Source organism: Argopecten irradians, chromosome 16 (assembly GCF_041381155.1).
Source record: "Argopecten irradians isolate NY chromosome 16, Ai_NY, whole genome shotgun sequence".
NCBI lineage: Eukaryota > Metazoa > Mollusca > Bivalvia > Pectinida > Pectinidae > Argopecten > Argopecten irradians.
This window is the reverse complement of record NC_091149.1, coordinates 13,768,225-13,792,167: the sequence shown is the minus strand read 5'-3', so window position 1 is coordinate 13,792,167 and position 23,943 is coordinate 13,768,225. Positions and strand designations below refer to the sequence as shown.

The window sequence follows — 23,943 nt, the reverse complement described above, 5'->3', positions numbered from 1 at the left end:
TCCTCTTTCATATAATCGAGTTTACGTACTGTGAATGTAAATAACATCAGTCATGATAAACAGATACATGTAAAGGAAGAGACAATTTGAAACACATACGAAGAAAGAACGACTGATTATAGGTTTATGGCTTTTCTCTGGGTTTTCGTAGTTTAAACAAAAATGATATTGAATAAAGGAGGATTAAGTACAACATATACAATGTACTTGTATTAATTTCCATATTATGGAACATATGGCAATTGAACAGTCCTAATACTTGGATTCTGATGTTCTTTACCTGTAAGTTCTAGTAAGTTCCAGAATGACCCGGTCAACATATTAATACTTCATCAAACAATAAAACCCAAAACATTATCTTTATTTGCTTCAAAGCTGCTATAGTGAAAACCAGAATAAGTTTCCTATTATGTTACGTCCATCCACAAAGAATACATTGACATGTGACACATTTCTTTTCAATTGTTGATTTCAGGTGGGCTATACTGTACCGCAGGTACGATTGTCCCGTCACTGCCATGTGCCGCCGGCTACTTCTGCCGCTCCCGCTGCCCAAACAGCTGCACCCACACAAGGGTTAAATGCTGACCCATGTCCAGTCGGTCACTACTGTCCAGAACAGACCACTGAACCCATCAAGTGTCCGCCCGGAACCTTCTCCAACAACACCAAGCTGATGAATCTGACCGACTGTAACTCCTGTACCAGAGGTCAGTTAATGGGTCAAAGGTCATTTATTTTTAGGAGGTGATTTTTTTGAATACCTGTTCCATAAGTGCGGATGATTACTGAATGAAGCCTCTTTGTCAAAGGTCATTTATTTTTATAAAAACATGTCAAGTCAAAAGTGTTAATACTTTAAATTAATATACTTTTTAATGCAATCAAATCTTAGTGGAATATTGATTTTGAACAATTTTGCACATTTGTAGTTATAACTTTCCTGAATATATGATTAGCTGGATCATATTTTAACACCACATATTTAGTGCAAAAGTGTGAAAATATGATAACATCTTAATTCTGTATTACAAAAAAAAACGCAATAGTTACCTCCCCTGTCTTTAATTTAGGCTGGTACTGTAACGATTCTGGACTGATTGAACCAACTGGACTGTGCACGGCTGGATTCTACTGTATCGAAGGATCAGACAACAACGCCCCACAGATCTGTACCGCTGGACGATACTGTCCCGAGGGTACCCACACGCCAGTACGATGTCCAGCGGGAACATTCTCAAACAGCACTGGTCTCACCGCGTCATCGGAGTGTACAAATTGTACTGGTGGCAGTTACTGTACACAAACAGGACTAACTGATGTCGAAGGAAACTGTACGGCCGGCTACTACTGCCCTGAAGGTCAGTAACTAAATCTCAAACAAATTTTGCTGTTAAAACTTTCTTTTATCATGTTTAATACGTATGTATATTACAATGAACAAGAAATCTATACATGAATTGCGAGTTCCCTAAACAGCATGGGTTATGTACAATTTACGATCGATTAGTCTTACCTTCCGGTGATTATGATGTTCCACAATTCACATCAAACGATTATGTCATAATCACTGGAAGGTGGTACTAATGCACAGTAAACCGTACTTTACCCACATCATTTTTGGACCGGAAAACCTCTGGAAGTAAAACCAAGTGTCACAGGCATTGATGTGAACCTATCAGCATGCTGCAGGTTATCACTGATCCTAAACCTCTTACATGCCAGTCATGCATGGTTCATTGATTTCAGAGTGTTAACTAAGATATTCAGTTGACACAATATTACAAAAATAAGGAACACTAATAAAAATGTCTTGTTTTTCATGGCTCAATGAAATTTCAATCTCTTAAAAATTCTTTTTGTCATAGTTCAGTTAAGCTGAATACTGATCCAAAACGCTGATATACACAAAAGATCTCTCCCAAGAATGAATATATTTTCAATAACTACATTAACACTGTTGTATTTTCAGGTTCAAGCACTCATAATGCCATCATTTGTCCGATTGGTCTCCATTGTCCGGAGGGAAGTGACCAGCCACTAGCCTGTACTGCTGGCACTTTCACCAACACTTCTGGCATGTCTTCTTGTATAATCTGTCCTGATGGGTAAGTTAGCATTATCATGTAATGTGTTCACTATCATGTGATGTGTTCACTGAAATGGAAATACACGTCTTTACTTACATTTTGTTTGTCCATATGTATACAGCCTATATTTTCTGTATGAAACTTTTACATGGAAATTCATCATGACAAAATGCAAGAACTAATAAAACCAATAAAGACAATACAATGCTTAGGGCTATTCTTAGACCTGTTTTTGTTCCTCTAGTTCTGATAAGATTGTTCATGATTTGTTTGGGATCACTATTATTAAACATAGTGTCAAGACAAAGGTAACAAAATTAACATGTTGTTGTTGTTTGTATTATAATATTTCAATATTGTCTTTCAGATTTTACTGTGTTGCCCAGAACGTCAGTGCTGCAGTCCCAGTCTCAGGCTATTATAATTGTCCGATGGGTTACTACTGTCCCGCGGGAACTGGCCTTGACTGGCAGCCATGTCCAAAGGGTACCTACAGTCAGCAAACTAATCTGTTCAGGGTAGGTAACTCTGGATGATGAATTGTAAAATCTTTAAAATTATACAGAGGGTAGATAACTCTAGGTCATATATTTGAACTCATGTTGAAGATTCAAAAGGTAATAAAGCAAGAGTAAATAACTCCAGGTCTCCACTTCTCGCAATTTTTTAAGTTGGTTAAGAAATATTCAATTTCCATGAGTAATACAATTTAAACAGGTTGGATTTGAATTCGTAATCGGGCTAGTCAATTAGATCTCCAAAAATAGCTTTTTAAATTTGTGTTCTAACTTATTAATGTCATTTTGAAATGAACAAATGATTACCTGGTTCAGGTTAACCAATGTCGCGACTGTGACGGAGGAACCTATTGCTCAGTAGAGGGCGCCACCAACACAACGGGTCTTTGTCAGGCCGGCTATTACTGTCAATCTGGCGTTGATCGTCCAAATCCTGATAACGCAGCCGTCAACAGCACCTATCCTGCTACCTGTCCTCTGATTGGTGGACATACAGGTGAGAAAATCTATTCATAGAAAGATTCAAAATTCTGATTGGTGGAAAAATACTACTTGTACTTGTCCTCTGATTAGTGGACATACTTGTGGGTAAATCAATTTGTAGATTGATTTCAGATTCTTATGGTGGCCATCAATTTCATCTTAGGACAATATATATGTGAATTAGTTAATAGAAAACTAAAAGAAAAATGTTATTCAAGTGGAATTATTCATAGCCATACACCAACATAATAACAAGTGCAAATATTCTCATGTGACTGATTATACTATAGATGGACTATGTATGAAATATCAAGCTGCATACAGTTTGAATATCGACTTAAGAAATATCCACATTCAACACTTTTTGTTTCATTCTTATATTTTTCCCAGGCTATGGTGATATATGTCCCCTGGGTTACAAATGTCCTGAAGGTAGTGATGCCCCTATTGGCTGTGCGGCTGGAGAGTACCAGGACGAGACCACTCAGAGCACCTGTAAAGTCTGCCCTGAAGGTAAGGCTGCTATGGAAGATATAGATGTTGAGAAGAGAATTTCATATTATAAAATAAAGAATTTGAAAAATGACAAGAACAACAAACTGACATCAAATTTCAAAAAGAATGTTAAGGAAAAATTATGGAAAATAAATGTTTGTACTAAACCATTTAAACTAGAGTTCTGATTGAAAAAGAAAAAGAGAGAAATAAAAAAGGAAATCATTGATAAAATCAAGGGTAGTTCATCAGATGATGTTGACTTGATTGTGATCTGTACAGGATACTACTGTCTGGCTAACTCCACTGACTACACTGACAAGTCCTGTAGCCCCGGCTACTACTGCCCCAACGGAACTACACAGAAGTATGCTAACCCCTGCCCCGCAGGAACCTTCAACTCTCGGCCCCCAACCAGATCAACTCTTCAGCCTGTGTATCATGTACTCCAGGACAATACTGTCAGAGACTGGGTTATCTGCCCTACAGGCAACTGCAGGTACTGGGTTGTCTCCCTTTCACTTTGCTAGTCGGTACCGATACTTATGCTTATAAATGCCACTCATATATGCCCTATGCGAGTTATCTCCTTAGTATATAGCAATTATATGAGCTGTCTCCTTTACAGCATATTAAGGATGTATTCTTCTGAAGTCCGTTGAAGTCTCGTTTCAACATAGATCAAAGAGTTTTGAGATTTTCAGCAAGTGCCAGATGCAAATTTGTCAAAAATTGAGAGGGGATTTTAAGAAATGTCCCATTTGGCGGCAATTTTGAAATTGTGTCTTTTTTCGCTTCAAGTCCATTTTTTACTGAAATTGCTTTTACTTAAATCATCACTGCGCCAGCATTTTTAGCTGTATTTAGCTAATTTTTGCTGCAAATTGTTACTAGGTTCGTAGATACTTAATATGTGTCACTTTTGTGACTTTATTTTAAAATTTAATGCACTTTTTTTTACTCTAAAATGAACAATGACAAAAATTCAAATGGAGCAAACAAGTAAGCACACGGACCCCAATTTTCTTCTGATTTAGAAAGAACAGTTTGTTGAATGAATATACAAAAGTTTAATACCAGAACTTTTTCTACGAAGGGTTAAATCCAAAAATGGCTGAAAATGGTGCATTTTGTAGCTCAAAATTAAGGGGTGGGGGTAGCATATATTGTTAGTATTAGTCTAATTGATAAAATTGGTATATTTTAAAAAAGACTACCAGAAAATGAATTCTACAAATATTCATACATATCAAACACCTCATTAGGAAATTATGGCTTTATATATATGCAAAACGGCAAAATTCCATAAAATCCATATTTTGAACTAGGTATCTTGAGTGACAAAAGCTGAGCACACGGACATCCATTTTCTTTTATGGTATGAACTCCTTTTCAAAAAATCTATATGAGAAAAAAGTTTAATACAAGAAAATTTTGAAGAGGTGTACATCCTTAAGACATGAGTTTCTTTCTTTCATGATACTTTATTATGTAAGTTATTTCCCTTGCATACAAGTTGTCTCCCTTACAGCGGAGGATATTACTGTTCTGGAGGATCCACAAGTCCGAGCCCTACCGACCCCGCTATGGGAGGAAACTGTCAGTTTGGCCAGTACTGCCCTGAGGGAAGTGATGCCGCCATTGAGTGTACACCTGGCATGTACTGTCTGGGTATACGTCTCATAGAACCCACTGGAAACTGCTCTCAGGGTGAGGTTCCTTATCAAGTAAAAATGTATTCTGTAAAGCCGTATATTCACAAGGACGATTTTTTGCCATTTTGCGGGATATTGCTATGATAGCGAAAAATTATCAGTGAAATATTGAGAAATGGTTGAACTGTGAAAGCTTGATTTAGAACCGCTGACATATGGTTTCCTTGTTTTTACTTATAATGGCGAAAGTTTATGACCTGCACAAATAGTTGGCTACACAATAATAAACAACTCAGTACAATATGTTAAAATCTTTTTGTTGAAATAACATTATTCTTGTACATTGTGATTAATCCCTGATGACACCATGCGAATTATTACTGGTGTCACATGACTTATCATTGTGTCATGTGACTAATTTATCATGTCATGTGACAGGATACTACTGTAATGGAAGCAGTACACTGAGCACACCTCCGGACGGTACTACCGGCGGTAACTGTCCGACTGGACACTACTGTCCAGAGGGAAGTGCTTATCCAACACCATGTCCAATCGGATACTACAGAGGGTCAATCAGAGGAACAAATCCATCATCCTGTACCATCTGCACTAAAGGTAAGAACATCTATTAACATATACTTGCCCTAATAGGTTATAAAGAACATGTTTTCAACGAGTTCATGGTTATAAATTAAAGTAGTACTATGAATTTGTAATATGTGTATTACAAACTAATCTTATAATAAGGTGATTTTATTGGTCCCTAGAGCACTGTGTTTTACTGATTCTCATTTTTTGTTAAAAGAACATTTCCTAAATTTGAAGTATTACGTTTAGTATAATTTAGTCTTTTGTATTAATGTATATATTTATGTATAATCCAGAAAAAATGCATTAAATGTTTATATAGCCTAATTTTTAAGAAAGGCTTTTTTATTAGGATTGAGAAATATTTCAATTTTCTCAGAAAGTAAGCATATGATAATTTGGATTTGAAGGGTCTAACCTTATTGTGCTCTACTTTTACAGGAAAGTATTGTGATACTGAGGGTCTGAGTGCCCCTGCTGGAGACTGTTCCCCAGGATACTACTGTCCAGCCGGTCAAATCTCCTCCACTCCAGCCAACTACAGTTGTGATCCTGGCTACTTCTGTGTGGGCGGTAAAGAGGCGCAAGAGTCCTGTCCATCTGGCACCTACCAGGTACATATGATTTATAAGATGTCTCATACAGGTGAATGATCTGTTGATGTTCACTGTCTCTTCTTTTGCATCTACTGTGTGGTATGATGTGGTATGTTTGTATTAGAACTTATCCTTTATTTGAAATAATCGAGTTATCTCCCCTTCAACAAAACATTGTAGCCCTTTACATTATGATATGATATGATTTTATATATTTTATGGCTCCATCATTATATAGATTGAAACAATAAACAAATTCAAATTTTATTTTGAAGTGAGGGCAATTAATATGCACTTTGGACGTATCTAGTTATGACAGACGTGTCTGTTATGGAGATTTAATTGTGACATTGACCTTTATTTACAGATCAATCCTGGTCAGTTTGAGTGTTTGACCTGTCCGGAAGGCTACTACTGTAATGCAACATTTGGACCTGTGGTCAATTTCGCTTCCACAGTTTGTCCTGAAGGTTATTACTGTCCGAATGGCACGGAGCATGCTAACCAATACCCCTGTCCAAGAGGAAGCTTTAATAACAGAACAGGTAGGCTGGACAGTTGGAATAAGTATGGTGGACACTTCCACTTTGTGGAATGAGTGTCGTTTATAGTTAGGTTCTATTGTATGATACAGAACAGGTGGACTTGGCAGTTGGAATGATATCATTTCAATATGTATTGTATGTATGATGGACACTTTGAAGTTGCTGCTTGAGTGTCATTCATTGACAGATTATACTGTATAATATAGAGACAATTAATGGTTTATATAGTTTAAATTACAATCTTGTTCTAAACATTTTCCTCTAGTTTGGGAAGTATGTTTTATGCAATGCTATATAAAATATGAAATGTTCATTGGTTGTGTAACAATATTATTACATCAATTATTCATCCTTTAATAAATACAAACTATTTATCTGATATCACAGTTTAACTGTAAGTGAAGCCTCAATGCATTGATCCAGTCATCCTTATTTCCAGCAAATTTTATCACTTGATAAAAACACCTTTTTACTTTGCTTTGCAGGATTGACAAATTCGTCGGAATGTTCTCCGTGTACCGGTAGATGGGCGTGCGATCAGGTCGGACTGACCTATCCACTACAGCTATGTTCAGCAGGCTACTTCTGTCGCGAGGGAGCTGACTCCACCACACCTAACTGTAAGTTGTGTGATATAGCCAATATGTTATTTGATAATTTGTCTGCGTGTTCTAGCAGTAAAATAATCAATTTTTAGCAATTCGCTAGAATTTGTAAACTGAAATTAAGAAATTATATAATTTAATTTACGTGTAAAATTTAGTAGCATATTTTATCACCTAGTAGTAAAATTTTGATAATAGATATATTGTAGACTCAAATCTCTAAAGACCACCCAAGGGACAATAAAAATGTTTTTTATAGCCAAATGATATTTATTTGATAATTTGGGACCTTAGGACATTGGTCTTATAAAGCAGAGTTTTTTTACACTGAGGTTGTTTCTAATTTAAGACCGGTTTGACTGTAGAAATGATTCAGATATCTGAAAGTCCTTCTTCACTACTTTTCGTGCTTTGATATTGATTGAGTACTTTCAGTACTTTGATATTGATTCAGTACTTGATATTGATTCAGTACTTTCAGTACTTTGATATAATTGAAATCCTTTAATAATTTAAAAGTCAAAAATTTAAATTTGTCATTGTCGTTATAAAGGACCTATGCTAAATAACGCAATTTTTTCTGTTTGTTGTTTACAGTGGCCAATGCTAATGACTGTCCACCAGGATCTTACTGCCCCGAGGGTACAGATGAACCCATCCCCTGCCCACAGGGCACATACAGCAATGTTGCAAACCTTCACATGGAAAGTCAGTGTGTCAACTGTACTGGCGGATCCTACTGTAACACTACTGGTCTGACGGCTCCAGTCGGACTGTGTGAGGCGAGATATTACTGTCCATCAGGGTCAAGGTCAGCCACCGAACTCCTCTGTCCACAGGGTGCTTACTGTGGCATAGGTACAGAATATCCTGACCTTTGTACCAATGGAACATTCTCCGACGCGACTGGTCTTGCCTATGGTTACGAGTGTGCCAATTGTACCGCTGGGTACTATTGTAATGGAAACGGACTTACAAATGTCACAGGCCTATGTAAAGCTGGTAGGTTTTTGTAGTGGAACAAAATAATCTCACAAATGCAACAGGCACCTGTCAAGCTTTTATTGTTGAACAAGACTTGGCATATAAACATGTATATTTGACTTTGTAACTTAATAAAATCAGTGCTGTTTATGAAAGTTCTAGGATATTAAGCTGTATATATATATATTCTCAGTGGCCGGTTAACATATAGAAATAAAAAGTAGAAACACGTAATATATATATATAGATAAGTATTTCATAATGATATAATATTCAACCTATTAAGCACCTGGAAGCTCTTAGTGGGAGAAACTCCTTATTATTTCTGTTACATGCATAAATTCATCATGTCAATCATATTAATTTACTAGTATAAAAAAAAACTTTTTATTTGTCAGAATCGGGGACAAAACGGATAGGAAAATAGCATAGATTGACATGTGTTGTTATTCAGGTGAAATTGTTCTATTGAAATGTTAGGATATTCAAAATAAAAAAAAAGTTTATTAATCTCAGTTACAATGTGTGATGTTTTTCCGTAGGTCACTACTGTCCGTCCGGCTCCAGTGTGGAGACCCAGGTAGTCTGTCCGGCTGCCATGCACTGTCCAGAAGGAAGTGGAGCACCACAGGACTGTCCGCCTGGCTACTTCGTGGATTACGACGGAGCATCAGTCTGCGCAATTTGTCCTGAAGGTTTGTCCTAACTACATGATTTTTTATATATCTGCCACAAAACAGGATAGAAACACTTAGTGTTTCTCGTTTCCATCGGTTTCCACCCTTAATCACATTTCATTCATTAAGGAAATCAGAAATAAATACATTAATACCTCTTAATCAACACCACACAAGGTATCACGAAAAATGGTCTTTATAGCTGAGTGGTCTTATATACAGGTCAAATCGTGTTCAAATGAACCATTTTTGACCCTCAGAAAATGGTCTTACATAGGTGGTCTTTATACAGAGGTGATTGATAAAGCAGGTTTGATTGTATCGTGACTTTGTAGAATTGACAATGATATCATGATGTGTAATAATTTCTTTTAGAATGAGTCTTCTTCAATGTCCTTTAAAAACATTTACTGTCAAACTCCATCAAACAAATATTTTAATCAGATGATAAACTGATCAACAAGAAACTCGTTTAACATAATTAACGAAAATTTGTTTAAATCATGATTTTGTAGGTTATTACTGTGTTCCTGAACACGTGATACCTGGCATTGCCTCTACATCCAAGGTGGCTTGTCCAGAGGGATTCTTCTGTCCGAACGGAACTGGACATGACTGGCAGCCATGTCCGGCTGGAACCTTCAGTAACATCACCGGTCTCCAGAAGGCTGAGGACTGTACACCATGTACAAGTGGACAATTCTGTCAAGGTTTGTGTCAATTTATCTTCTATCCTGAAAATGAAATTATGGAAATATTAAGAAGAAGATCTTTCTGTTGGTATTGGTAATGTAATAGAAGAGATTTATTCAAAACTTCAGCAAATAGTCCAGCAATTAAAAACATAAAGACAAGTACAGTGGATTCAGATATCTATTCGTTATAAGTACAGTGAGTCACTATAAGTGCATGTAGTTATTCTATATTTGCATTTCTACCAAAATAAGCGGTGTTATTCAACTCCCAGGATATTGAATAAACACTGCAGCTGTTGATTAACAATTTGTTTATACCACACGTGGTATAAACGCTGTATGCATTCTGATTGGCTGACATGGTGAACTTTGACCGAATTACTTATTTCTCAGTGTCACGTCAACATTGTCAACGTCAACAATAATCAAATGACGTCATTCTATGTGATCATTGCTTAACATCCAAAACTGCTGTTGGAAAGGGTATGCGTCATGGTCGTTATGTCAAAAATATGTGACGTTTTATGCATGTTAAATTGACCTTTATTTCTAATAATACATCTTGATGGACAAGAATTTTACTGGTGAGTTTTGGAGATTTAATGTATATGAAACGAACTTGATCTTGATGGTAATGGCTTGATGATTATCTGGCGAGAAATAGACGATGCCGCGTCATGCCACTGCTTTTACATGTAAACATGTAGTCTGACATTTACTTTTATTTTCTGGAAGCAACTATATACAATGATTTTGGTAGAAACAGGTCACACTACTCGTTGTTGTTGAATATTGAATTTTTTCCACACTTGTAAGTTATTTTTTAAAAGTTACAAAAGACACTCTCGCTAAAGCTTGTGTCTTTTGTAACTTTTAGAAAATAACTTACGAGTGTGGAACATATTCAATATTCAACAACCACTCATTGTGTAACCTCTATATCTGCATTTAGGGATTGGTATTGATTGTGACGTCATGTGTTTGCAAGCTTAACATATTTAGAGAAAACAACCTTAATTGTGCCCACAAAATAACAACGTCACAATGGATACCTGCCCGCAAGGGAGCTAACTCTTTCATATGGAAAGATGGAATAGAAAAGAAATGAGTAGCCATATTTAACAAACAATAAACATTATTTTAGGAACCAACCTGACGTCCCCGACTGGTCTCTCTATGGGAGGTTACTACTGTAACTCGGGCTGTGACCGTGCCAACCCTCTCATGCTTAACGACTCGCAGTGTCCAGTAGGCACTGTCCATCCAATCATCGGCCATGAATGTCCAGTCGGTCACTACTGTCCTGAGGGTTCAGATAATCCGATTGGCTGTCCTGCAGGTTCCTACCAAAATCTAACCAATCAGATCAACTGTAAGAGCTGTCCAGAGGGCTACTTCTGTTACGCCAATACGTCTGATTATACTCCTAATGTGTGTCCGGGCGGCCATTACTGTGGTCTAAACACTACAGGCCCAACCATGTTACCATGTCCACCAGGAACATTCAATAACCTTACGACTCAGCAGACGATCGATTCATGCGTGCCGTGTACTCCTGGAATGTACTGTCAAGGTGATGGTAACGCTATCCCAACAGGAAACTGCTCTGCTGGATGGTACTGTATCAATGGCTCCTACGAAGCACAGGTAAGGGAGATAACTGCTCTAACAAGAAAAATGTAACAATATAATGGTAATTGATTTTAGGTGTATCAAAACCATGATTGCTCATTTTTGAACTTTAAGAAAGGAATGTTTTAATTTGTCTTTCCAATAGAAAAAAAATCTTAAAACATTTCTGTACTAATTCAATGTGATAGAAATATCTCATATGCTCTCACTAAAAGAAAAGACAAAAAAACATATGTTTTTTATATCAAAGTTACATAGACTACCTTTCATAGTTTAGAAGGAATGTATCTGGCAAGAGTGAATAAAAATTTCACGATGAATTTGAAGCATAGTGGTGATGTAAGGTTTCATAATGAGGATCTTAATTGATATTTTTTATTTCTAGCCCACGCTCAGTACATATGGTGGAGAATGCCAGCCTGGGTTCTTCTGTCCCGAAGGATCATATGCCATGCAGAACTGTACACCAGGAAAATATTGTCAGACTGCTGGTCTCTCTATTCCGACGGCGGACTGCGATGCTGGCTATTACTGTCCAGGTGGCGCCACATCAGCACGGGAAATCATCTGTGAAGTCGGACACTATTGTCCAGTCGGAACAGATCTTCCAAATGCTTGTAGGAATGGGACATACGCACCTACACTGGGACTCATGAGCGAGGGAGAGTGTACGGAATGTGATCCTGGTTACTACTGTAATGGGACGGGACTCAGTGCCACCACGGGACAATGTGATGCAGGTATGTAGTCAACCTATCTGTAAAGACTAGAAAATGAACAAAGAAAAGATTACCTTGATAGTCAAACAGACACTCAAATAGTCACATTGTGTTTGAAATGGCCATTTGTAATGCCAGAACCACATGTGAGTGCATGATCTGCTGAAATCTTATTACACTAACAGCAAGTTTTACTGGGTTTTTTTTTAATTTTTAGAATAAGTAATTTTTTTGCTATATTGAAAGTTATTTGATAATCATCAGGAAATATATTTGACATGCTCAGCTATTATCACTCTGTACTCAAAAATATGTTTTTGTTTGATAGGAATAGTGGATCAATTACAAGTGATTAAGAAAACATAAAAGAATGATGTGATATGTATGTCCTTGACCTTGTGTTATAAGTTTGACCTTGACCTTTAGGTTACTACTGCCCCGGAGGTCAGAGTGTTCCTGATCCGTATGAGTACCGTTGTACTCCTGGACACTACTGTACCGTCGGTACTGGTACACCCTACAGATGTGCCAGCGGGGAGTACCAAAACGAGTACCAGAAATCTGTCTGTAAACCATGTCCAGCAGGTAAGTACATGCTGTAGCAATAAAACACGAAAAAAGGATTATTGCCTTAGATGACTCAAATTTAACTTCAATTGAAAACTTAAATTTTAAAATAATTTCAAAATTCATGTACTATAACCATTGTACATTGAAAACTGAAAATAATATTTGTCATTTAAAAATTCATTTACTATAATATACTTTTAACCTTAGACTTTATTCTTGCTACTTCTATGATAGCAGTGTCAGATATTTCAGGTTCAACAAATGCCCATGAATAGCTATGATGTTATCCTTTGACCTTTAACACGTTTACAGTAACCTTTGACCTTGAATAAATCTACTTTTAACCTTTGACCTTTGACAGGCTACTTCTGTGACAGCAGTGTAGCTCCTGTAGGTGAACTGACCAATAGCAGTTGTCCTCAGGGCTTCTACTGTCCAGCAATGACCAATCTGTCCAGCCAGTTCCCATGTCCATCTGGTACCTACAACAACCGTACAGGACTGACCGTTGAAGTGGACTGCCAGGCCTGTCCACCAGGCAAATACTGTCAGGCCACAGGCCTACCCGATCCAGAGGGTGACTGTTTCGCAGGGTAGGTATCTGTGGGAAAATACACTAAGACCCCAGACTTTGTAAACTCAAACTATTAACTGCTCAATAAGTTTGAAACCCATAAATATTTTAAATTTTATTTTTTTTTTTTTTTAAAGAGAAAATTTTCATTGTTTGTAAGAACAAAAAATTATAATAAGTGTATTGTATACAACAGAGATAATTTTCATGCATTTGGCCCTGAGTAAAAACCTTTTCCCAAAGAGCATGTGATTTCTTCCCCCATAAGGAAAAAAAACTATTATGTTATATGGTGTTTTAGGAAGAAAATGTTTTCTCAATCCAGAAGGTACAGGCCTTAAAATTATTGAATATGAAAACCACTTTATCAAATACTGATGAGCATGGTTTGTGTAGGTATTACTGTAATGGAAGTACCACAGAGCCGACGCCTTCTGAAGGTCTGTGTCCAATAGGAAGCTACTGTCCACAAGGCAGCTACCAACCAACTCCCTGTCCGGATGGAACTATTGCCTCCAGTACCGGAAATATGCAGCTTGCAGACTGTGAGCCCTGTAAACCTGGAAACTACTGTACACCAGACAGCTCTAAAAATGGTAAGTTTGAGTTATCTCCCCTTTAGACAGTTTCGATCATCTCCTCATGAGAGTTATGCCTAGAATATATTTAGTCATGGAAAGAAGTGTTTTTATATAGGAACTTTCAACTTCTGCAGTTTTTGACCACTTTCTTTGATTTCCTGAACTTATGATCGATAATTTTGTTCTGCATGGAGTCAAAAATTGTTTTACAGCTTTAATTTTTTTGCAATAAAAGTAATTAGCTGGTGACTTTATGTACACAGTGTAGTAGGTATTGATTCAGGCAACTACATGTATTACATTATATTTATAAATTTATAATACACTGAATTTAATAGCAAACACAAGGCTTCTATCGCTCTTTTTTTTAAGGATGCATTTTTGGCCAACACATGACTTTTTTTCACGTTTTTAACCAATATGTAGTGACCCCTGTTGACGTTTCGTGAAGCTGTATATATGCAATTCTATAATATTCTTGACTGTAGCAAATATAATTATTAAAGTTTGATGAAATATTTGTCTCCTGCAGATGTCATATTTTTTTAAGCAATACAGGCCTTGTAAACTTTTTTAGTATATGTTACAGGCCCTACAGACCTTTTGATATTTATATATTAATTGGTTTTATTCCAGGTGAAGTGGTGACTGGTAGGTGGTGCTGTATTTATCACCACATGTTTTGTTGTCAATGTATTTTTTGTGAATCGTTTCCGTACATATACGCCATGTTAAACTTTGTCTTTGTGTTGTTTGGCTTTGTTAGGCGTAAACGTTTTAGAGTTAAGAAAGAAAAAAAAATATTTTGTGAATTTTATTGTCAAGAAAAAAAAATTAAAGACTGAATCTGTTAAACAATAGCCTATCTTTATGACATAGTTATGAAATAAGAGAGAGGTAGCATTCTTTACCCTTGGTTATGAAATAAGAGAGAGGAAGTGTTCTTTTCCCTTGGTTATGAAATAAGAGAGAGGAAGTGTTCTTTACCTTCAGTTATGAAATAAGAGAGGGGTAGCATTCTTAACCCTCAGTTATGAAATAAGAGAGAGGAAGTGTTCTTTTCCCTTGGTTATGAAATAAGAGAGAGGAAGTGTTCTTTACCTTCAGTTATGAAATAAGAGAGAGGAAGCATTCTTTACCCACAGTTATGAAATAAGAGAGAGGGGGACATTCTTTACCCTTGGTAATGAAATAAGAGTAATGGAGCATTCTTTTACTTCAGTTATGAATCAAGAGAGAGGTAGTATTCTTTACCCTTAGTTATGAAATAAGAGAGAGGAAGCATTCTTTACCCTTAGTTATGAAATAAGAGAGAGGGAGCATTCTTTACCTTCAGTTATGAAATAAGAGAGGGGGGACATTCTTTACCCTTGGTAATGAAATAAGAGAGAGGGAGCATTCTTTACCCTCAGTTATGATATCAGAGAGAGATAGCATTCTTTACCCTCAGTTATGATATCAGAGAGAGGTAGCATTCTTTACCCTCAGTTATGAAATAAGAGAGAGGGAGCATTCTTTACCCACAGTTATGAAATAAGAGAGAGGGAGCATTCTTTACCCACAGTTATGAAATAAGAGAGAGGGAACATTCTTTACCCTCGGTTATGAAATAAGAGAGAGGGGACATTCTTTACCCTCGGTTATGAAATAAGAGAGAGGGAGCATTCTTTACCCACAGTTATGAAATAAGAGAGAGGGAGCATTCTTTACCCACAGTTATGAAATAAGAGAGAGGGAGCATTCTTTACCCACAGTTATGAAATAAGAGAGAGGGAGCATTCTTTACCTTCAGTTACAGATATAAGAGAGGGGGAGCATTCTTTACCTTCAGTTATGAAATAAGAGAGGGAGCATTCTTTACCTTCGGTTATGAAATAAAAGAGAGGGGGCATTCTTTACCTTCAGTTATGAAATAAGAGAGAGGGAGCATTCTTTACTCACAGTAATGAAATAAGAGAGAGGGGGACATTCTTTCCCTTAGTTTGAAATAAGAGAGGGAGCATTCTTTACCCACAGTTATGAAATAAGAGAGAGGGGACATTCTTTACCCACAGTTATGAAATAAGAGAGAGGGAGCATTCTTTACTCTCTCACACAGAAAAGACACAATTATAAAGGGGAGGGAGGTGTATTGTTTGGTTTCATAGACTTATAAATCCCCACTAATATAAGGGTCTTTTAAGAAAAGAGACCTCTGTCAAATGTGTGTAATATGTGGTATGTGTTTGAATGTCTGTATGTTTTGGGAGGCTGAGGTATATTTGTGATGTGTATTGCAAATTAGGGTCCTCTTTAGATTGAGGACATGAAGTGTCCACTGCCCTGGCTTATGGAATGTATTGGTGATGAAATTATTAAAAAAAAAAAAAAAAAATGAAAATGATTTCTTTGCGGGGATGAATTTTTGTTTGTGTATGGGTTGTTTTTGTAATCATAGATATTTGGTTTATATTAATGCTTAACCAGTTATTTGAATTAAATGGATTATTTTGAATTAATTTTTATGTCTCCCATTCAGTCCGGTGTTGTTGGCTTTGATGCTGATTTAATGCGCATGTTATATGGTCCAGTTTAGGACCTGAAATTCGTGATCACACATTATATGCTTTAGATAGTGCAGGATCACATTAGGATCACCAAAAGATTAGCATGATACCAATTTCAAAAAACTGTTCACGCCATACCTTTAAATGTATTAAATATATACATGTATTGCATGATGTCAAGATAGTTACATTGCTTCCTTTGCATGAATTAAAAGCAGTATGGAGTCCATGTAATTCTTGAAAATTCATGAGTTAATCTTTTGAGGAAAATTCATAACATGGAGACTGAACACCCCTTAGCTCCTTCACATGAAATTAAGTTTTGTCATTTATGTTCTCGAATAATAACAGAATCATAACCTTACCTTACTGGATCGTTTACCTGTGATCAGCTGTTTTCTCTGTCTTCAATGTAGATAAATCATTTATATATTAATTAATTTTCATGCAGGTTGTTTCAGAAAACTTGTCCCAAATTCAACTGTTATCATTTCTTCATGAAGTCATATCGTCACTATAATTGACAATGTAACTGTTCCTTAATTATCATACGACTTTACACCAACTTTCTTTAGCGTGCAAATTACTGTCTCGGCTTTCGCGATTAAGGTAAATTCACAAAAGTTTATCTCTCTGCAAATTGATATCTGAGACAATTCTTGCACAATTAAATTCAAAGATATATTCATTCATTTTAAAAATCGGCATAATGTAATCTCTGCAAAAATATTTTTAAATGTAAATTGTGAAATTAAGTCGCCACGAAAGAGTTGGTTTACACTATCATGTATCTTTTCAAACTGTCGTATCTTATCGTCTGATTTATTTAAAGGTTTGTACTAAAGACTGGCAGCTTCGATTCAATTACACATGCCACTCTCTCTTCCAACTCTATATTCTGTTTCATTTAAAATTGTGAATTACATTGTTTGATTTCAAGGTATAGTAACCTGAGTTATACTAATCAGACTATGATATGTTTCATATTTCTCTCCAGGATACAGTCTGCGCTGTGATGCTGGTTACATTTGTTTGAATGGCTCCAACGTTGGCAGGCCAACAGATGGGGTCATCGGATACGAATGTCCGGCCGGACACTACTGTCAGTCTGGTGACGTCAGGGAAACTCCATGTGAGGTTGGAACCTATGCCCCAAGTACCAAACATGGTTTGTATATTATTACCTTCCATTTTGTTTTAAAAGTCTCAGGACTAACTAACTGAAAGTACAAATACTGTTTTTAGAATTTTCGACCCAGTTCATCAATCATTATAACATAGTTTTTACAATATCCTGAAAGGATTTTCTTTTTCTTTTTCAACTAATGACATAACATAAATTTATGTAACTCTTTTAGAATTATGTCGTGAATGTCCGGCGGGAAGGACCTGTCCGTACCAGGGAATGAACTACACAGATATATGTCCTGCTGGATACTACTGTGCTAACGGAACCTCGGACAGCGGACAACCATGTCCTAAAGGTATGATGTCTTTTACTGTTTAATATTTCCTCATATGAAAGATCTAACCAGGTATGTATGATTTCCTGTCTGTTATTCATTCAAAGTAGGCATTGAGCAAAATATTTTATGCTGTGCAAAGACAGATTACTTGACCGCTGCATTTAAAAAATATTGATAAACTTGACCTTGAATATTTTTAAATGCAGAGATTTATATTTTATATGATAATGAATTTTTGACTGCGTGGCATTAATAAAGAGGCCCAGAGTATGAAACGTATGTCCTCCAATTGACTTTTAAGTCATAAATCATGACCTTTTACTTGACCTTTCAGGTTCCTACAGTTCCCTGACAGGCCTGGTGAACTCCTGGGACTGCCAGGGTTGTCCCCCAGGGAAGTACTGTAACACAACAGGACTAAGTGCTCCGGCAGGAGATTGTTACGCTGGATACCTTTGTATTGAAAACGCCACAGAGGCTGCTCCTAATGATGGTCTCAATATGCCTTGTCCAGCTGGATATTACTGTTTAGAAGGTACGAGAGATTTTTTCTTTGGTTGTTGTTACAGATATTTTCCTGGTTTTTTTCTCAAAAGCTTTTTGAATTACAGAATAACTTGTCCAAACATGATGTCATCAGGACCAAGATATCTGGCTGGTATAGACTGAGGAATCTGGATCTATACATGTTTGAATGCAATATAAATTATCTAGATGGAAAATAGGCATTACAATTATTATGCCAGACTAAACAGGGCTCCAGGTTTGACAGCTTATACTGTAAGATCTTTCTGAATTATGATTGCAGTTTTCAATGGGATTAATTGTTATATTTTTAATATGAAAAGAGAGATTATTCGTTGAACTAGTTTGATGTTTTTTTCTTTCATTACAGGTGGTGTTACGGCTGAACCTTGTCCTCGCGGAACTTTCCGTAACCAGACTGGCGGAGGTGTCCTGGGTGACTGCTGGATGTGTTCCGGAGGCTACTATTGTCAGAATGAGGCTCTCACCATGCCAACGGGTCAGTGTGCGGAGCGATATTACTGTCCCGAGGTTGCCAACATCAGCACAGCTACACCAACTGACTACATTTGTCCTACAGGACATTACTGTCCCATGGGAACGGCTGATCCAGAGCCTTGTGGAGTCGGTAAGAAAGGCAGTTTATTACTCGATATATATAGGTTATATATAAAGTAGGACCACGCCTCAGGATCATGAAACAGTCTTATACTCTAGTTTTTGCTTAGCCATTCAAAAATGATGTAATTGTGGGCTGTGTCCTAAACTTAAGGCTGTTTTAGACTTACGACTGTTTCGTGATTTCGTGGCCCTGTAGTCACAAACATGGTCACAAAGACTATATACGAATGACTCGGATACAACAGAGTGGTTAAGATGTCCCGACATATTTACCGCAAAACTCCTGCCTCTTGGTCACAATTTTAAATCCCATTTAAGGCAGTTGTTGGTTTTTGACTTGAGGTTGGTGGTTTTTCTCCAATTACTCCAGCTTTTTCCCACCTTCTTAACATCGTGTGGTAATATATATGTCAGGACATCTGAACTAATCTGCCATCACAGACCGTCATGATATCCAAGCTCGATGATAAACTCCAAGAAACAATCATTTAAACCTTCAGAATTTTCTAACTTTATGATGATTTTGATTGACAGGTACCTACCAGCCAAATACAGGACAGCTGGACTGTGTGATTTGTCCCAGTGGATTCAGTTGCATGTCCAACACCAGTGTTCCGGAGCCGTGTCCAGCTTATTCCTACTGCCCGAATGGCACCTCCGATCCATTCCTGTGTCCTAATGGAACCTATACTGATGCTATCGACACTGGACTTGAGAGACCAGAGGACTGTAAAGAATGTACCGCAGGTATTGGATACTATTTCACCCTTTCTATATTTGTTCTTAAAATAGCCTTCTTACCTTACATTGTATGTGTCCTCAAATGAGCTCTTTCCTTTTAATGTAGACAACCAAGTAATGGATTCTTCAACCCTTTTCTTTGAGGATTGTGCAATATTTTATCTATCACTTTTTGAACAAATTTAATCATTTTCAACATTAGAAAAATTCACGAATTTAGGATTATATTTAAAAACCAAATATTTTATCAACTTTAGAAAAGAGCAAAGTATTTTTTTCCAAGTGTGCTTTCAACGTTTTCTTTTAATATAATTTTAAATTAGTATTATCAATTTTAAGTTTGATAAATAAGAATTACAGCCTATGCAAAAATCGCAGTACAACAAATTCTATAATGATTTTCAAATGTGGCCTTAATATTGAACACATCTGAGATTCTGTTACTCATACAAATCACAGGAAAGTACTGTGTTGGTGGCCGTATTGCCGGTGACTGTGCCGCAGGATACCTGTGTAAAAAAGGCCAAAGTGTTCCCAATCCTCCTGACGAGAATCGCCCACTGGGAGGAAACTGTACTTATGGATTCTACTGCCCTGCTGGTAAGTGTCTTTGTTACTGAACTTTTTAAGCCATATTTTTCAGTAAGATTGCACTATAATATTAATTCATGTAGACTCTCTCAAAATTATATAAAATGTGAACACACCTTTACATTAACCGCTATTCAGTCATTAAGCAATTTGCAAAAGAAATCAAATAGAGAAAATTTTCTTCAGTTTTCATAGTTTCTATACATTTATTTTGAAGAATGTATTATTAAAGTGAATAGTCGGGCATTGAAACTAGTCTAAGTGTGTTCATTGGCCAATCAAAAGTTCTTATATATCAAAACGACAGTCAAATTCTGCTTACGTTGTCCATTTTTTACCTTTGAAATTATGGAAAAGCCCCATGTAAATTTAGCACAGTTCTAAAATTAAATTCTGAAAGCGAGGCTGATTGGGAATGTCAACACAGTCATAGCCACCTGGGAGGATATTTTAGAATTCCCATAATATAAATTAATTTCTTCGCATGCAGAGCGATTTTGGTTGGAAGTTTTATTTTTCTATTTCATACGAAATTATACTGGATATATCAACACCATTTTACTGACTTTATCCTTCCTTTAGCTGACTATTCACTTTAATGAACCATAAGATTTTGATGTAACAAAAAGTTTTAATTGTCCTACTACTGTCCCACAGGCACCACATCGGTACAAACATGTCCTCCCTTACGGTTTATTAACTGGGAAGGCGCTGCTTCGGCTGCTGAATGTGATGTGTGCCCGGGTGGATTCATCTGTCCAGATAACTCGACCGTGTCCGAACCATGCCCTGCTGGATTCTACTGTGAAGTGAGTATGGCCGTTGCTGCCTGTCCCGTGACAACCTATAATCCTGTACAAGGAGCAGACGACAGAAGTTACTGTCTCCCGTGTCCTGCCGGATACTTCTGTAACACAACAGGCATGGCTAACTATACCATCAACCCTTGTCCGACTGGCTGGTTCTGTACCAATGCAACGACTGCGCCCGAGCCCTGCCCGCCAGGCACATACAGGTGAGTTTGTTCCCAGTCCAAAGACAGATATAGAGGAGTGTACCCTGCCCTATGGCAAAAACAAAGAGTTTAACATCTGTAATAGCCCTATAATCAAGTATTGTGCAAATGAGCTGCCATATGCTTTGTAATTATTTATTTGCTGATGCTGAAAGTGAGACTCAAAAGGAGAAACATACTTTGAAATCTTATCTTCTATGAATGACAGGAGGTATGATTCTGTCAGCCTGAATTAATCCTTGAAAATTTAAAGATTTTTTGGAATAATTACTGAAATGTAAAGATTGATTTTGACAGTCCTACGTACGTTTTTTAACTTGAAGATATATTGGCAGAAGCTAATAATGCAACGTTTTATATCATTGTCAATGATTTATTTACGTTTAACCCAGAGATGCAATAGCAGCAGGAAGTGATGCGGATTGTGCGAGATGTCCAGCTGGCTTTATGTGTCCAGACTTTAGTATGAGTTACGGAGGTAACCAGTGTACGACTGGCTACTATTGTCCAGAGGGCTCTCACAATGAAACCATCTGTCAGGCAGGTCTGTGTCAAAATCTGTGTAGGGAAAATCTTATATTCTTCAACTTCATTTACTGGTGTAAGAATTGTAGGAAAATGCTCATCCAGACCAGAGGTCGAATCCAGGACCCTTCAAACACTAGCCAATTGAGCTACCTGGTCGCAGGCTATCATTCTGATACATTACTGTTTCGCTTATATGAACCAGAGGCTGAATTCAAAGCATGGTTTGTGTACAATCTCAAACTCAAATTCAAACGTTTAATGAATAAGCCCTTTACGACGATTCGATGTGTTCGCAAATATGTATAAATTGGAAAGGACACAAGATAAAGTATGTGTGAAAATAAAGTTTATTATTATATAGTTTAAGCCATTATTTACACTTATTCTTCTGTAATGAAATTATTAAATCTGATCCGTTCTTTAGGATACTACTGTAACAGATCCATGTCTCAGGTCCCCTGCCCCCCTGGCTATTACTGTCCAGAGGGATCAGCCACACCCATTGTCTGTCCCCAGGGCCATTATTGTGAGAACTTGGATGATTGTAACATGACAGATGCAGGTAAGTTTATGTTTTATTTATTTATAGACTGAGAGGGATGATCTTGCATGAGTTACTTTTATATAATTTGAAATTTATTAAATTGTTTCAATAATTTCAAATTTGGCCACTGCTAAATCTTTTTTATGCTTGATGTAAAGTAAATAAGATATGTAACAAATTCCATCAAGTGATTTTAATTTTTGTAGTTTGAAAGACGTTTGTCTTACATTGTAAACAAACCTTAAGTTTACAAGTATTGAATGAGAATCTTGAAAATTCTTTTGTCCTCTAGGTGCTATTGAGCCCATCAAGTGCCCATTGGGCTACAAAGAGAGAGATGGAGCTCTCCGACAGTCGTTTGCAGACACCTGTGAACCATGCTCTCCGGGAACCTTTGGTGCTGATCCTAATCGTGCTGTCTGTGCTGACTGTCGTGCTGGCGTTGTCTGTCTTGCCTTGGCTATTACAGACCAACCGGGCGACAACTCGAGTGCCTACTATGGTGTTAATGCTACAAACTCCTTCCCCTGTCCTGAAGGTAAAATCTCTTCATTTTGTCCTATAGGATGACTAGAGCAACCAATTGTGGGCAATCAGAATTCTTTGGAACCTCTTGATCCTTTATCCTAAAACTAAAACCTTTGTCATATTTGTGTTTTTATTCCGAATTCATAAGGTAATTTGATATAATTCTTTTGATAAATTGATATAATCCCTTTAAAACTGATTTCCATTATTTAGTTTGATTATCTGAATTGCTTGTCTAATGACTATTTATCTTGCCTCAGATGTTTACATATGTGATGAACTCCAATGCCATATATGATTATCTCCCTTACCATAAATTATTATCTCTCTTACCGTAAATGATTATCTCCCTTACCGTAAATGATTATCTCCCTTATTACATGTGATTCTGTTTTCTACCATTTATGATAATATCTCTGATATTTTCTTTCCCAGGTTACTATTGCCCGCAGGGAAGTTCACAACCCACACCATGTCCAGCTGGCCGATTCCGCACAGAGCAGTACGGAGGAAGTGTTGATGACTGTGGGCTGTGTCCTGTTGACCACTTCAACCACCTCACAGGACAGAAGGCTTGCTTTGTATGTGGTGGTGAGGCTAGCCAATCACTAACAGGACAAGCTACATGTACTTGTGTAGGATCGGGACGAGATTTCCAGGTGAGATGAAATATATACACCTTACAATGTATGTGACTCATTGCTTAAAATACTGGAATCGGATTGTCCGTCTGCCTGTCTGTCTGTAGACACAACTTTGTTTGGCAAACTCCTCCTAAACTACTTTACAGATTTTTATAAAAAAGTTTGTACACAGAACCCTGACATA

At 37.0% G+C, this 23,943-nt stretch overlaps 1 protein-coding gene across 1 annotated transcript in view; it reads left to right on the top strand.

The window, feature by feature from the left end:
- LOC138311126 (uncharacterized) overlaps positions 1-23,943 on the top strand; it is a 112,734-nt gene that overhangs the window by 67,657 nt on the left and 21,134 nt on the right. The window contains 34 exon segments of the mRNA XM_069252574.1: positions 476-546; positions 548-710; positions 1,074-1,361; positions 1,973-2,108; positions 2,458-2,608; positions 2,924-3,104; positions 3,482-3,604; positions 3,869-3,987; positions 3,990-4,063; positions 4,065-4,085; positions 5,118-5,296; positions 5,680-5,859; positions 6,274-6,446; positions 6,796-6,973; positions 7,459-7,593; positions 8,176-8,580; positions 9,105-9,257; positions 9,755-9,949; positions 11,079-11,581; positions 11,952-12,306; positions 12,712-12,870; positions 13,217-13,448; positions 13,826-14,025; positions 17,554-17,724; positions 17,915-18,040; positions 18,357-18,557; positions 18,918-19,175; positions 19,703-19,915; positions 20,369-20,509; positions 21,158-21,515; positions 21,908-22,059; positions 22,468-22,605; positions 22,880-23,125; positions 23,551-23,774. Of these exon segments, the coding sequence (XP_069108675.1) occupies positions 476-546; positions 548-710; positions 1,074-1,361; positions 1,973-2,108; positions 2,458-2,608; positions 2,924-3,104; positions 3,482-3,604; positions 3,869-3,987; positions 3,990-4,063; positions 4,065-4,085; positions 5,118-5,296; positions 5,680-5,859; positions 6,274-6,446; positions 6,796-6,973; positions 7,459-7,593; positions 8,176-8,580; positions 9,105-9,257; positions 9,755-9,949; positions 11,079-11,581; positions 11,952-12,306; positions 12,712-12,870; positions 13,217-13,448; positions 13,826-14,025; positions 17,554-17,724; positions 17,915-18,040; positions 18,357-18,557; positions 18,918-19,175; positions 19,703-19,915; positions 20,369-20,509; positions 21,158-21,515; positions 21,908-22,059; positions 22,468-22,605; positions 22,880-23,125; positions 23,551-23,774 (6,602 nt within the window).